Source organism: Gossypium raimondii, chromosome 12, assembly GCF_025698545.1.
Source record: "Gossypium raimondii isolate GPD5lz chromosome 12, ASM2569854v1, whole genome shotgun sequence".
NCBI classification, from domain to species: Eukaryota; Viridiplantae; Streptophyta; class Magnoliopsida; order Malvales; family Malvaceae; genus Gossypium; species Gossypium raimondii.
In genome coordinates, this window is record NC_068576.1 from 56,432,442 (window position 1) to 56,448,262 (window position 15,821).

General features: G+C 30.3%; 1 protein-coding gene across 1 annotated transcript; it reads right to left on the bottom strand.

Annotated features, from left to right (window-relative positions):
- Positions 1–5,892: 5,892 nt before the first annotated feature.
- On the bottom strand, positions 5,893–7,887 carry LOC105765583 (peroxidase 66). The gene is made up of 3 exons (XM_012584771.1): positions 7,598–7,887; positions 7,323–7,511; positions 5,893–6,665 (listed from the first exon to the last, which is right to left on the bottom strand). Exons 1-3 carry the CDS (start codon positions 7,814–7,816, stop codon positions 6,066–6,068), a joined length of 1,008 nt encoding a protein of 335 aa, XP_012440225.1. The 5' UTR covers positions 7,817–7,887; the 3' UTR covers positions 5,893–6,065.
- Between the last annotated feature and the right edge of the window lie 7,934 nt (positions 7,888–15,821).

Genomic DNA, 15,821 nt, shown 5'->3' on the forward strand with positions numbered 1-15,821 from the left:
GTGGAGAATCTCTGCAAATCTACTGCTTTTTTCCACTTCTCACCATAAAAGTAAAAGCCATGCATGGAATTTAATCTATCCAAAGGTTCTTTTAAAGGAGTCAAAAAATTATATCCACAGCATAACCCATTGGCATATGCCATTTTCATCCATGGTTTATTCTGTACCGTCCTCATAAAATACTTATAAAAGAAGTTTAAGCATCAGCTGCAGAAACCTAGCGAAGCTGTTCCATAGTCCAAAACCAGAGGGAGCTGGTAGTAATAAGCAAACCAGTCTTAGGGCACCTCTCACTTAGGCAGGTAATGGTGCATATTATGGCATTTGTTCCCATGACTTGCCAAAGGAGAGTTGCCCTGTGACTGCTTCAGCTTAGCATCCTTATCGTTAGTGCCACCATGGTTTAACATGACATGAATGAGATAGATTTTTTCTTTTTTGCTGAAAAGGAAAAAAAAAAATAGCTTAAAAGCATCATCAAGTTTCTTATACTAGGAATTTGATTGCATTTTGCTCCTTCTAGATCAAAGTGCAAACTGGTCTTTCTATTAAAATTTTCATATGTTTTTACGGTTAAAAATTAATCCATACACATTAGCATAAGGCACACATAGCACATCACATTTGCCTCGTTAATCGTACGTTAGTTTTTAATAACAGAAATAAATAATTTTAAAAAAATCATATAACTAATTTACCTATTTTTAAATAAAAGAATTAAAATATAATCTGACTCCTAATTTATAAGACTCTAAATTAACCTAAAAGACTACCAGCTTCTAACACTCTAATCTATGGTCAATAAAAGAGGGGTTGAAAGGACAAATGATGGACATCAAATGAAAATCTGAATGAATAAATCAAAGTAAATAACCGTGGCACCATGGATCATTTACAGAGAAGAAACGGAGTAAACAACCACTGGTTTCAGACCGTATTTGTGGACAATTTACCACCGCGTTTACATACGAAGGGTTTTATGGCATATCTTTCAGAATCATGGTAGGATTGTTGACGCATTCATCCCACAAAAAAAAGGTGAATACGATCGAGGATTTGGATTTATACGTTATGCATATTGTGTTGATGCAAACAAGGCGATTGAGAGATTACATAAGATGGGTTTAGTTTATACGGCTATAGAGTTGAAGTTAGAATGACAAGATCTGGAGTAAGAAATTCTTTTTGGAGAAAAGTCAGAGTGGAAGCCAAAATGGTTCGGGCCGGTAATGTTGAACTTGTAGAGAATGAGGCAACTAATAATTTATGCCCAGAGCTTTGGATTGATAAGAGTCCTTCGAGTAGTGAAAGGCTACACAAGACTAATAAAGGTGCGATGGTGCAAAACTTTAGTACATTGTTGACTACCTTTGATGGTGTGAAGAAGAAGCTGAGATCAATGGCAGAGATTGAAGATAAATTGAATTTATTAGTTGAAAAAAAAAAGAAGAGCAAAAGCCCAGAGGTAGAAACTCCAAAGTTAAGAGGGTGGCGAAGAAGTTGCAATCACATGATGATCGTACTGTTAATGGCTCCCTTACTGACTGACATATGGAATCGTAAGAAGATTATATTGAAAGAAGCGGAGGAGACTTTTTTTGATTTGCAAAGTTACTCAGGTTGAATGCAGGCGACACAAGGTAGAGTTTGTGTTTCCTTTATAGATTGCGTTTGAATCCTTTCTTGAGGTAATTGTGTAGCTCCTTGGAATTCTAATGATGTTGGTGACATCAAATATGTTCTATCTTTATCGATCTTGAATGCAAACATAATAAGAATTATCATATTATTACAAATATTTTTAGAAGAATCGGTTTCTATCGCAAAATCAATTTAAAAGACATGTTAATTAATTTTACTAAAAAGAAAAAGACAATTGAACCACAAGAGTTAAGTGAAATAGCATGATTTATTTTTTACCTTAACCCATAATCGAAAGTTTAACTTTTATGAACAATTTTAAAATTTGTGATGAACAGGAAAGGCCCTAAATTGTCTATTGATCAATGTCAGATCAAGTGACCATTTATTCAACTAATTGTTATCTGTTTCCATCTCTTTTAGCAAAAAGTCCACACTTTTTCTACGCTTAAACATCAGTAGAAGTCCTAGATTGAATAGTGAATATGTCTATAAAATTGCAGTTCAATTTAAAAAAATAAGTTTATTTTTAAATTATAAAAATTTTAAAAATATTAGCTCTGTTAAATAATAAATGATATTTTTAAACAATAAATATTAAATATATTCTAAATTAACTTTATTTAATTATTTTAATAATACAAAATTAAATTAATCCATTTAATAATAGGAAGATTGATTTAATCAAATCTGTATAATATAACAACCTCTCAGTTACATTCTACCCCTTTTATTTTTTCTCTAGGAGCCATTTCCTACTTGGGAATATAAAAGAGGAAATCACAATCCAAATTCCCTTTTGTTCTATTGAACTCAACCAAAACACTATAAGAACCATAAATAAAGCAAAAGAAAAAGGGGAAATAAAATTAAAAAGGGGTGTGAGGATGATATGTCTGCCCTTAAAAACTCTGCCTTCTTTTACTCTGTCCTCTAACCTACCATGGACGGACTATATGTAAAGAGTAAAACATATATTCTCATACCCTTATATTGAACCTTTAAGAGGCACTTAAGGTCAAAGAAGCAAAAAGAGGATATCCAATAGCATAACCCCTCCAGCATATGCTATTCACGGATAGGGTTATTCCCTCTAATACACCATTGGAAATGCTTATAAAATCAGCTGTGATTTCAAGCAAAGATTGCAGTGCAAGAACTGGCATATCCATGGTGATGGGAATTAGTGAATAAGCAAACCAGTCAAAGGGCGCCTCTTACTTGGCAGGTAAGTACAGTATTTTGTGCTGTAATTAAGTATATTCAAGGGCTGGGTTCCCAACACTTAGTTTACACTGACTTGCCAAAGGAGAGTTGCCCTGTGACTGATTCAGCTTAATATCGTAAGATGATTGCCCCCACACAGGTCATTTCAACAGGTATGTTTTTTTCTATAGATTTGATGTAGTAGCATGATGAAAATTCTGGCATGGTGATTGGAAATTTAGCTGTAGCCTGTCCTAGAAGCAATCATACATATAAACCATGCAGCTAGCTCTTTAGATCTTAATCTTCGCCTGTTTTGCCTTGAATTATAGTAGAGATTGGAGCATAGTTTATTTCTTTGAGCATTGTGAAATGAGGGCTTGTTCCTTTTTGTAAAATGGCAAGAACTATAGCTAGATATGGAAAAAAATTGTCAAAAAATTTTGTAACCATAACAAGGCTAAGAGTTTAACAATAAGTCCTTTCAGAAAATGGTGGGTTCTTGGGCAGATATAGAACAGTTTGGTTTGTTTTATGTATCCTCAATTTTTTTTTTCATTGTCAGTTGGGTTAAATCGTTATTAAGATTTGAACTAAACAATTATTCTCATATTCGAAACTTGAGCTAGGTAACTGTTTTTATATTGAGGCTTAAATTTTTTTATCTAAGTTAATTAGTCGCTGAACTTAACAATTATTCTCATATTAAGGCCTAAATTTGACAATTTTCCCCACAAGCTTAAACTTTAAGTGTTTTAAGAAATATCAAAGGCTAACTTAGATTAAAAAATGTTTTAATTCCAACCTAAAAATAATTATCAAATTTAAAGCTTAACTTGAAAAAATTTTAAACTCAAATATAAAAATTACTACATTCAATTCCAATTCATACCCAAAAATTATTTAACCCTTAATTTACAATTAACTCACGAGAATAATTCACTGACAATTAAGAATGTGCCTATGATCTCAACCTGCTAAATAGGTTTTAAGGTGAATATCTAATGCAATTGAACCAAAAGCTGGATTCTGAAAATGCCCTTCCCTGCCTTTGAATTTTCTTTATTGAACAAAGATTTGGTGTAAAGCTGCTTTATTTAGTATATAAAATTGCATATTCTTTTGACTTTTGCACTTTTAATGATCATTTACATCTATCTAAAGAGATGATGATAATGCCGGTTATTGGGTCGACACAAACCCAACTATGTTAGGACCCGCCTGTATCCCTCAACACTCGGACAAAATTTCGAAATAGTTGCAGATTTTTCTTTTAACTTAATTGATATGAACATTATTGAAAATAAGTGGACGTAAGTTTATATATGTTAAAGTGCATTATCTTCTTATTTATGGATTGGAGAGCGGTTATGAGTAGTTCTAGACATTATCATAAAGAGAACAAATATGATCCGAATTTGTAATAATTTTTTTAAAAAAATACGAAATAGTTGATTTTGAATAGGTTTAATATATTATTTGATATTTGAGTATAATATTTTCTTTAGTGATATTTATGTTATTTTTATTTAATTATGGTACTTGTATATAACAAAATTGCTATATTTTGACACTTAAAAGGTAATGATGTTAATTTTTTGATGTTTAATTTAGATTTTAGGGTTGATTTGAGTTAATGTTGTTATCTTCAGACACCAAAATATTTAGCTTTTGTCAAATACAAATATTATATTAAAAAATGTCAAATTCAGATATAGAACTATGCATTAAGTCTTTTGAATAAAATGGACATTTTTAATAAATAAATGGACATATTTTTTTGAAAAGCAGACATAAGATAAGGAGAGGTGAATTTTTAATGGATATAGAATAATTATAATAATAATTTGTCTTGTCTCGTCTCGTCTCACCTAATCATATGAAATTAAAATTAGTGACAAAATATATATTATATTACAATGTATGAGAGTTTGGATTTAATTTCAAATAATATTTCATAAAAAATTATATATTTTAAATAAAAATAAGGTTAGATAAAATGAGACAGAAATAGATACATCTCACATTCATAAATATCATAATAATTTTCAAGATTATATATTCACAATAAATCTAATCATGAGTTAGGACATCAGCCCAGACCTGAATGCCAACCTAAAAAGTGAGAGGATTTGGGCAAAAAAAAAAAAAAAAAAAACAATGCTTGTTTTTTAAACGAACCGAGCCTTAGGTAAGATTTTTTTTTGGTTTGAGCCTAGCCCGAATTTGCCTATTTTTTTCACTATTGTTTTGTTATTGTTTTATGCCATTTTGATGTAGTTTTACTGCCATTTTGTTGCTATTACTTAAATATTGTATAACTCTTGCTTTATATATTATTAATTTTACTACTATTTTATAAGCATTTACTCCCTAAAGTTATAACTATTTTAGTGTTATTTTCAATTTGTTGAAAAATATTTATTTTAACATTTTTAGTGTATTTGATATATTATATTTTTAAATTTATTTTTATATAAAAATAATATACTTGTTTTAATATAAATAGACCGAGTCGAACTCGAATTTAATATTTTTATTTAGGCCGAACTTTAAATATATTTTTTAGGCCGAATAAACCCGAACCAAAAATCAAATAATTACCCAATCCGATTATGATCAGTTGTAATTCACAATAAAACAAGAGAAATAATGCACAACATATGTAACTATAAAGCAATAATAAATTGCAGGATATATATCACTACATTGAACATGTACCTGTTTTCTGCTTTCTGGTAAAATATACTTACAATGACCACACAGACACGAAATCTACCGATCAGAAGTGAGGATACGTAGCAACTCTCAAAACATTAAACCTATTTATAAAACAATAAAAAAAATACTATGATAAGGGCTTTACAGAGTTACTTTTCCTTCAGTTTTTATCAGGTTTATTTATCTTCTCATTAGGTGTCAGCTACAGTGAAAAGTATTATAATGCAATGAGTACATTTTCGTCAACAATTTTACCAAAAATAAAGAAGCAAATGATGGTTTTACGTAAAGCGAAGTATAATAAAGTTGGCATACTTTCCAATATGGCTCCAAAATATTTTTCATGTCGATTATTACAGTAAATTTTATTTCTTCTGGTACATAATACACCAATCATTATGTACCTTAAAGTACAAGAAACTTATTAATCACAACATGAATTCACACAACGAAACAAAGGAAAAAGAAAGCAGTCTTTTATTGCCGCTCAATCTCTGTTATTCTCTCTCATTCTCTCTCTTTTTCTCAAGCCCTAAATTTACCACTCTGCAATTCAATCTCACTTCTCCATTTTCCATCACCCCTACATTCCCAAGCTTCACCATCGATGTGGCAAATTCTTTGAAGAACAAGCTTTGATCATTAGCAAATGATTCAACAATCCATTTAGTCCTATAATCACCATACAGGGCTTGATCGGATCCGAACACACCTTTCCCTGCCAACAGTTGTTTGTAATAATTATTATCGAAAGTTGATGCCGTGGAGTCCAAGAACTGTCCTGCATTGCCATTTTTATTTGGTTTCGGGCATTTCTTCTTCAGTGTTTCTGCAAATTCAGGGTTCATTGTAGGGTCGATGTCATGAACCGAGCTGAAATTATGGAGCCGAGCTTGGAATGAAGAACAGTGTGAGAATCCTAGGGTGTGACCTCCGGATAGGGCTACTAAGTCCTTGACCCCTAAACCTCGCTTAGTGAAGCTTTGAATGAGTGTTGAAACGTTGAAAGTTGGGGCTGGTAAGTTGATGGTTTCGGAAGCCTTGGAGATTCTGCCATCTTTTCTGCCTTTAAGTACGTTCCAGAAAGGCCCTCCTGACTGTAGGAAACAAAGACATGTTCAGTTTTGTGCGTTTGTGTTGAGGAAAGGGGAGAGGAGAGGAGGCTAGCTAACTCTTTCTCAAGAAGTGTCATGCATCTAAAACTAATTGATACTTTATCGGGTCAATAATATTTTCTCCGAGTTAAGTTGGGATTCTAATATCTCAACTCCGTAAAGAGTTAGAATGTGTTAAAAGACTACCTAAGTAATGGCGTATTCAAAAGACAAGAGTGACTAGTAGAATTAAACACCTACCAAAATGGTGATCATTAATTGTATGGGTTGAACCCTCAACCCATAGGATATATATCCCCTCAAGTGACTTATATCTTATAAGTTGGGGATTCAAATCCTATCATTGATAAATTGTCACTATTTCTGAAGCGATAATGCACCACATACGGTTCAATCCAAGATGGTTTTATTTTATGAATCTATCATCTCTTCAAGTAGATTCTCAAGGCACTCGAACCCTTTAGAGATTCGGGAGACAAAACTTCGGTTCGACCCATGAAGATAATGTCGACCCTTGGAGGGATTTGTCAACTTTAAACAATAACATTTCAAAACTTTTCCAAAAAGAGTTAACTTCCCTTCAACAGTTTGCAAGGTTAATTATAGAAATTTCGTTTAAAAGGGTTTTTCAATGTTTACCATTGCTACTACATCTCTTGCTGCAATGGCGACTATATCAGCACAAGAGACCGTCTTCGGACACGCCGATTCAAGCTTAGTTTTCGCGTCATCAATCACATAGAATGCTCGAAGAGAGATATTAGGAGGACCATCTTTCTCCGCTTGATTTTGCGGAGTCGAGTCCAACAACACCGATGCATCGCATCCCTGTCACCACCCCAAGAAAAATCATTTCAACCTAAAAATGGCTGCACATTTTGACACTAAAAAGACGTAAACAACAACATACGTACCCTTATGAAACAGTCATGAAAGAACATCCTAAGAATCCGAGCAGGAACTTTAGCATCATGCATGGAGGCATTCAATATAGTGTATCTTATAATTTTCTCAGCTTCAGGACATGCTCGATCATAATAATGGACATCTAATGCCGCCTGTGACCGTAGAACCGTCATCAGCCCAAGGAAAATAATCGAAAAAGAGAGTTTTCTCGGTGAAAAACCAGCCATTTTGGTTTATCAAAATTTAAAAGTAAATAAGGAATATAAGAACAGAAAAATGTGAAAACGATGAGGGTATGAAAAGATTCATGGGACGATATATATAGTAGCCATGGCAACGTAAATGTTGAGCATATAATATACATATTCGCTATGCTTTTAAGTCACTCAAATTGTGAACAAAATTGTGGAAAATGGATGCGGTACTGGTATTGGTGTACTTTTAGACCAAGTTTATATATTTCCACCTACTCATCAAGTATTCTTTTTATTTCACATATGAAGTTTACATGTGTTTTTATATGATTTTTAAATTTAAATAATAGTTTCGAGTTTCATGTGGTATTATTATTATAAGCTCTGCGATTGTTGGGTTATATCTATCAGGTTGGTTAATGAAATGGATTAAAGCAGTACATAAGTTTTGTACTTTTTGAGTTTTTTTGTTAAAATATGTTTTAGTCCTTATACTTTCATAGATTTTGATATTTAGTCCCTATTTTATTTTTTCAATTTAAAAATTCTAATCCAATCATTATTACTATGTTTTCGTTAAAATTTATCAACTAGTTAACATAATTATTTTCATCAATCAAATGACTCGTTACATAAGAGAAGTGCCTAATCAACGTGTCAATTTGATTTTTTTTTATGAGAAAACTTAATATTTTAATGATTTAACTGAGATTTTTAAATTAAAAAAGTAAAAGGACTTAATCTTTTAAAATTTAAGTATATAGACTAAATCTTAAATTTTGTCAAAGTATAAGGACTAACAACGTATTTTAACTTTGGGATGAGAGTTTGTTGTACTGTTTGGCTTCTACGAAAGCAATGGGAAAAAGGAATCCAGAAAGTTTGACCATAAAAAAAGTTGGGAAATTGATTGCTTTTGCCCTTAATGCAAGCCAAGTTAAGTATCATGTCATTGTTCTCCAAAATTCCGAAGAAAAATATGGAGGACTTGTGAAAAAGTATTTATAAAATGGCCCATTAAGGATTTTGGGCTCCAAACTTAAACCCTAGTTTAGATGTGGGCTTTTAGCAAGTTGAAGATAAATTTAGGAAGGCATTTTTTATTGGCAAGAGGTCTTGTAGAAAAGTACAAAATCTTCACACAGCCCTTTACAATTTACATGTAACTCAATTAGGTTTGTGGGCTCCAACACGCTTAAATTTTAATTAGTTAAATTGTAAAAAGAGTATGAACAGTTTAGGATCACAAACATTATATTAAATATTTTTTATATATGTTAATTATTTTTATTATTCAAAGAAATCTGTGAAATAGAAACTATAATAATTATGATTATTTTAGATTTGTATTCACAAACATAATTTACAATATGAGATTTTATATATTACTAGTAATTAAAATATAATAATTTTCTTAATTAAAATTAAATAAAAATACATTTAAATTAAAAATAAATTCAAGTTTATCTAAGTTTTAAAAATAATTTTCTTCCGAGCCATTGAATTAGACAAATATTCTAGATTAACAATTTTTTTTAAATCATTATATATCATCTTGCAATCGTCTTTAACCTCACTATTAGTTTGCTCCTAAATCGGTGGTCGAGGGTTTAATTTTCACCTTGAGTACAGAGTAATTTTAAAACTCGTGGTCAACATCTATTCCCTTAATAAATTTACAGACTACAGATGATTAATTACTGAACTTACTTCGGTAAATACTTTAAGAAACAAAATAAAATTGCTATTAGTTTGCCCCTAAACTCTAAAGTCCATTTATTTGATTTGCTTTCGGAAGAGATCTATTTAGTTAGCTTGGAAAGAACGAGCTCGACCAATAATTGGGTTAGCAAGTATTTATGGCCTACCCATCTATGCATATTATAAGCACAGCCCAAATGAAAGACTTGTTAATAGGGTGGAATGTATTTCAACATCTTATTATCGTAAGATTTTTTTAAAACTAATTTTTAAAATAAAAGGGAGAAAAAAACACCAATTTACTGTTGATCATGTCAGGTAAGATTTGCATTAAGGAACATGAGTTTATCTTTTAATTAACCCAATTGGTTTCAACACTAAAAAAGGAAAGAAACTAATTTTTAGAGAAAAACAACGAATTTGGTAATCTATTTAACAAGTTTCAAATCACCCGTACAATTTTATAGATTTTGACATGGCTTGATCAAACGGCTACAGCCTCCTCGTTTCTATCTCTGACTCACAACCATTGATTTAAAAAAAAATCCTATAGGATCCCGCTATATTAAAATCTCATATTAGATGTTGCATGTTGCTAGACGTGATGAAAATTTAAGAAATTTATAATTCAAGTTTCACTCAAATATGTAAACTCATTTTATTTAGAGTAGATTGATTTCTTGGGAAAAGTCTTTAAACAGGCTTGGTATTGTCTCTAGTGGGTTCACAATCACAAAATTGGAACCTCTCTTCAGCTACTTAAACAAATAAATCATACGTGTTCCACACAACCTACTAGCTCAAATGGTAACATGTTCACTAACCCGTTGATCTAACAACACTTTACAGACTTGTCCGAAATACAAATTCGTTGTGAATTGGGAACCAAATTCTCCCTCTCTCACCCACCCTTCAATTTCTTCCAGTCTCTTATCTTTAACTCTAGCACACACGGAGTGAGTCTCAGGGTATAACACTGTAGAGTATATAGAGCAATGATCATTTGATTGATTTTATTATAGCCTATACACAAATGGGTCCACCGCCCTCACTTTCATTTTCATCCTTCCTTTTTCCAACCTCCAATAATATCCTCACAGACTCCATCTTTAGTCTATTCCACCAAAACCCTAAATTATACAAAACCAAACATGGAGACAAGTGGAAGAGGGGGTATGTCCCATAGCCAGGCTGCTATTAACCCCACACACACACACACACACACACAAAAATCCCAATCTCAGTCTTCTCCCCTCCACCGCCCATTCTCACATTTGACATTTCAAAACATGTACACACATGCATGAAAGAAACTGACACAGTCACCACCACCAAATAATACTACCCCCACCCAACAACAGATAAGAAAGAGAGAGAAACCCCAAAAAAAGAAAAGAAAAACTTGTTTAATTATTATTATTATAAATTTTATAACATGTAGTACGATGATCGATGCATAAACTCATGATGTTTTGTCCAAATATTGCAGATAAAAATGTATGGTTTAATTAATTAAATTTATAGTATATGGGTAAACCTGATCTGATGCATATGCTGCTGCTGCTGGCATTGCCTCATCAACGGTCTAATCCCACTGAATAATTTTTATTTTATTTTGTTCATACCCCCGCGAAATAGGACCACTTTGAATTTGAAATATAAATCAGTAAACTATGATTCAATAATATTATTGAAATTTAAGATAGGGTTTCAAAAGAGTTAGTGAAAATGTAGTCAGAACTCAGGAATATTGTGTAGTCGGAATCTGCCAAGTTTTGCGTAATAAGTGAATCTCCCATGCATTTTATATTTTTTTTATTCTCATCTGCCCCTACTCTACCCTACATATATATATCTTCATTTTTTTTCTCTAACGTTCAACTACATTGATTTGTAAATTATTTAAAGGAATCATAATTTTTAGTACATTAAAAATAAAGATTCAAAAAGAATTCGACCGTTAGTAGAGATACAAGTCATCTATATGTTTGTCGATACAAAAAAAGGGGTGAATTTTTTTTCGAGAATTAAATTATAAATTTTTAAGAAGTTAAAATATAATATTTGATTTCATCATTTTTTTTTTCATTTTTGAGGGGGACTGTTTATACAAGGACTAACTTACATGATTTGTGATTTGGGGAAGACAATGCCCCTACCTGCCCTCCCCCTTAAAATCGCCTTGAGACATACGTTGAATCTTAGGAAAATAAATTTGAAAATAATACAATCGTTTATGGATACAAATCGTTTACATCATGTGATATAATAATATTGAGACTGTAATATCCAATTTTAGCCCGGACTCACATATGGAAACATAATTTTTGAGGATATGCAATCTTAGATATGATATGCAATCCAATATATGATATATGCAATCTTAGATATGATATGCAATCTTAGAGATGATATATAATCTTAGATATGACATGCAATCTTAGAATATATGATTTTGTAATCTTAGAGATTTAATTTGTAGATACCCTTTAATCTCAAATTGTTGATGTAATCGATCTGTCTGTTAGATTTGGGGAGGCTCATTATAAATAGAGGCCTCTCCTTCATTGTAAAAAAAAGAGAGAAAAGGGAGGGAGGAGAAATAATAAAAAAAAGAACGATTGGCAGTTTTTTAAAGGTGGCTTACTATTTTTTTCGTTCGATTATTTTTTACTTATTTACGATTTTTAAAAAAAAGGAGAAGGTGATACCACTGCTAATTTTATTTATCTATTTTATTTAGCCCTCCGCCTTTTAATGTTTTTGTAATTAAGTTTTTTATTTTTTTAATTTACCTTTTATTTATTTTAAATTCCAATTTAATCCTTTTGAACGGTGCCGTTTTAGAGGAGAAGGGAAAATTTCTCTTCCAGCCCCTCTATGTAACTCGCGCGTTTAAATTAGTCCTTTTACTTTTATTTATTTGTGGATTTACCCCAGATTTTTTAATTGCAATTCAATTTAGTTTTTATGTTCTTTTTATTTATTTTATTAATTAATAGTGTAATTATTATTTTATTCTAATTTTTTATTTATATATATTCCTTTTATATGTACATTACACATATATATATTTTTAAAACGAATATTTTCCTTTTTTTAAATGAATATTTTCATATATATATGTATATATTTACGTTTTAAGTGATTAAATACTCACCTTTTTTCCTTTTTAAAATATACTTATTTTTTCCTTATTTTCATAATTATATTATGTGTTGTATTTATATATAAATTCTATAACCTAAAATTTTATTTGTAAATTATATGTATATTTTAATCTTCATAATTTTCATGTGTACATCTTTTGATCCTTATTTATTTGTTTGCTATCCCATCCATTGTATAATTGTGTTTACATTTAATATTTTGCATGTCATGGATTACCCTTTTTTATTTCGTTTTATTCATTTGCTTATATTATTTTTATGTCGATGATGTATTTATTATTGTTATTATTATAGCATTTGTATGTATAAAATCACGTTACATCATTTTTTACTCAAATTTAAAGATAGAATTTTTTTTTAAAATTGAGATAATGTTCGTATTTAGGATTTTCAAGGGAATTGAGCCCTAACGTATTGGGTTCCGATTTTCTTCGTTAAATCTGACAATCGAGCATTTCTCTTCAATCAAAAAAAATAAAAACTTATTATTGGGAATTCAACACGTTGTGTCCTAACGTATTGGATGTGACGCATTGATTTCTCGAAATGAAGATTTTTTTTTAAAATTAATAAAGGAAATATTCCGAGTTTGGGATTTTAAAGGAATTGTGCCCTAACGTATTGGGTGTGATTTCTTAAATCTTGGATAAGTGGATGTTCTTTTAAAGTAAAGGAAATATTCCGAGTTTGGGATTCTAGAGGAATCGTGCCCTAACGTATTGGGTGTGATTTCTTAAATCTTGGATGAGTGGATGTTCTTTTAAAGTTTTATTGTACAAGTATTTTGGCCCAATTCATTTTGGGGAAAATTAGAATGCTGTGCCCTAACGCATTGGGTGTGGTATCTTCTTTCTCTGAAATAATAAGGGTCTTAATACGTAGCCTTTTAAGTTTTGCTAAGGATTACGTTTTTTCCAAATTCTCGACCTTAAGATACTAATTAATTAACTAGGTACCAATTTTGGGCACTACGAGGGTGCTAATCCTTCCTCGTACGTAATTGACTCCCGGATCCTTTTTTCTAAAACTCGTAGACCAAACCCGTTTTTTTAGGTGATCCAATCATACCTCAATAAAAGATTGGTGGCGACTCACAAATTTTCATTTTTTTTAGAGTCGACAACCTAAATTTTTTGTTTTCAAAAAATGGTTTCGACAAAGACGATTATAAATGATTCGTATCAACAAGTGTTGGGTGTAGAGTAATAAAGTGCATTAAACTTTCAAGCGGAGAATACAAATTCTATTCTCAAAAATAATATTGTTGGGAGAAACGATCAAAACCCTTACAATATAATTTTTATTAATCATAAAACGAGCGTAAATAGTGCATTAATTATACTAAATATAACCTCAATCATCATCATAAACAACCCTAACGAATTATCGAAAACAACGTTCATCTCAATAAAATGCATCTATATTAGTTGTGATTAAAAAAGAAAAGACTTGTATTAATGTTACCATTTGACTTTCTTTCTTTTATATATATATAGCTACAATTAATTTGATTTGCATTTTGAATTTCCCGCTCACTGTTTAACACTTAATACATTTATTACATACCTGTTAGAGTATTTAAATTTGTATATAAGGCTTCCCCTGTCCTAGTAAATTCACTTAAGTGGTGGAGCTAAGGGGTAGGCAGGGGTTTCGGTCCCCTTAAAATATATCTTTTATAACTTATAAAATTTTAAATTAATGGTAATAAAATTATACTTTGACCCCAAAAAATAATAAAAAATAATTTAATCTTTTAAAAGTTATAAAGATATAGTATATTAAAATTATAAAATATACAATTTAATTTCGGCCCTTTTAAAATATTTTCTTTTGGCTTCACCATTTATTCATTCCTTTCAATTGATGTGACACTTCTAAGGTTTGTTTCACTTCTCAGAAATATACCATAACTCGCTTTAATTTATTTTCAAAATTTGTCTTGGCATATTTATTTATTCTCTTGTGTTGTATTTTTCATATTTTTTTTCTTTATTAAATTATTTTTGTTTTATAGTTCAGATGATGGGAGAGACCCGACCACACCATTGCTGTTCTTGTTCCCTTTTCTGACCACTTTATAATTGTATATAACAAAAGTTGAATTATACTAATAACTTTACATTTATGTTAACAATTTCTTTTAAAATAAATATCAAAACTATATAATATTGTATATAAACTTTAATTTTTATAATTTTTACATTTATACTATCGGCATAACACTGTTTTATGTTTATATATTCTATACATAAATAATTACAGTAATCCAATGTATAATGATTTTGAAATTTTAATTAGCCCTACTCAAAAGTTTTAAACTTTTAAATTCTTTAATTACAATTTTTTTGTAAAATCTCATTAATCCTTTTTAAAATAAAAAATAATTAAACCTGTAGTTTTTAAAAATTCTTATTAAACTCCTAAAATTAAAAAATTAATTAAAACCCTTAATTTTTTTTTTTTAAATTTAAGTAGGTCCCTCAAACACAATGACACATTCCATCACCATCCATCATGTTTTGCGTTATAAATGTTTACTTGTTAGATTTATACAACTAAGCTATGAAGTATCTATGAGAGAGGGCTATTCCAAGAAAAGTTAGATAGGGCCTTAGTTCCCTTTGGTTTCTTCAAAGTTCAAACACTAGTAAATGATACATATCGTGAAAAAAAATTGTAATTTAAATTTAAAAAATTATAATAATTTCATAATATATATTTTTTTCTAATTTTGACACGTATCAAAGATTACTTGTTCATCACAAAAGTTTGCACTTTCAGCTTCTTCTTTTTTTAATTTTTTTTTATCACAGATTCTTTTAAATTGTTGTTTATGTTGTATAAAGTTAAAGCCAAAACTAAAGTTAAAGTAGCAAAATTTTAGATGCATGCATGCTTTAGCTTGGCCCTGAAAATAGCAAAATCAAACGTACGTAACATGAACTTTCTCATAAAATCCATGCACCACCAGCTTTTTACCACCTCGCTTTTTCCTTTTTCTTTTTTTTTTTTTTTTTGGTTTCATCTATCTCTTCTACAAGCTCAAGTTTCCATGAGTGGGGAACCAAACTTAATAATAATAATTATAACGATTTTATTCGTTGCTTTAAAGTTATGTACAAATTTGTTTGTTAACAAAAAAAAAAATCACTAAATTCTTTCCT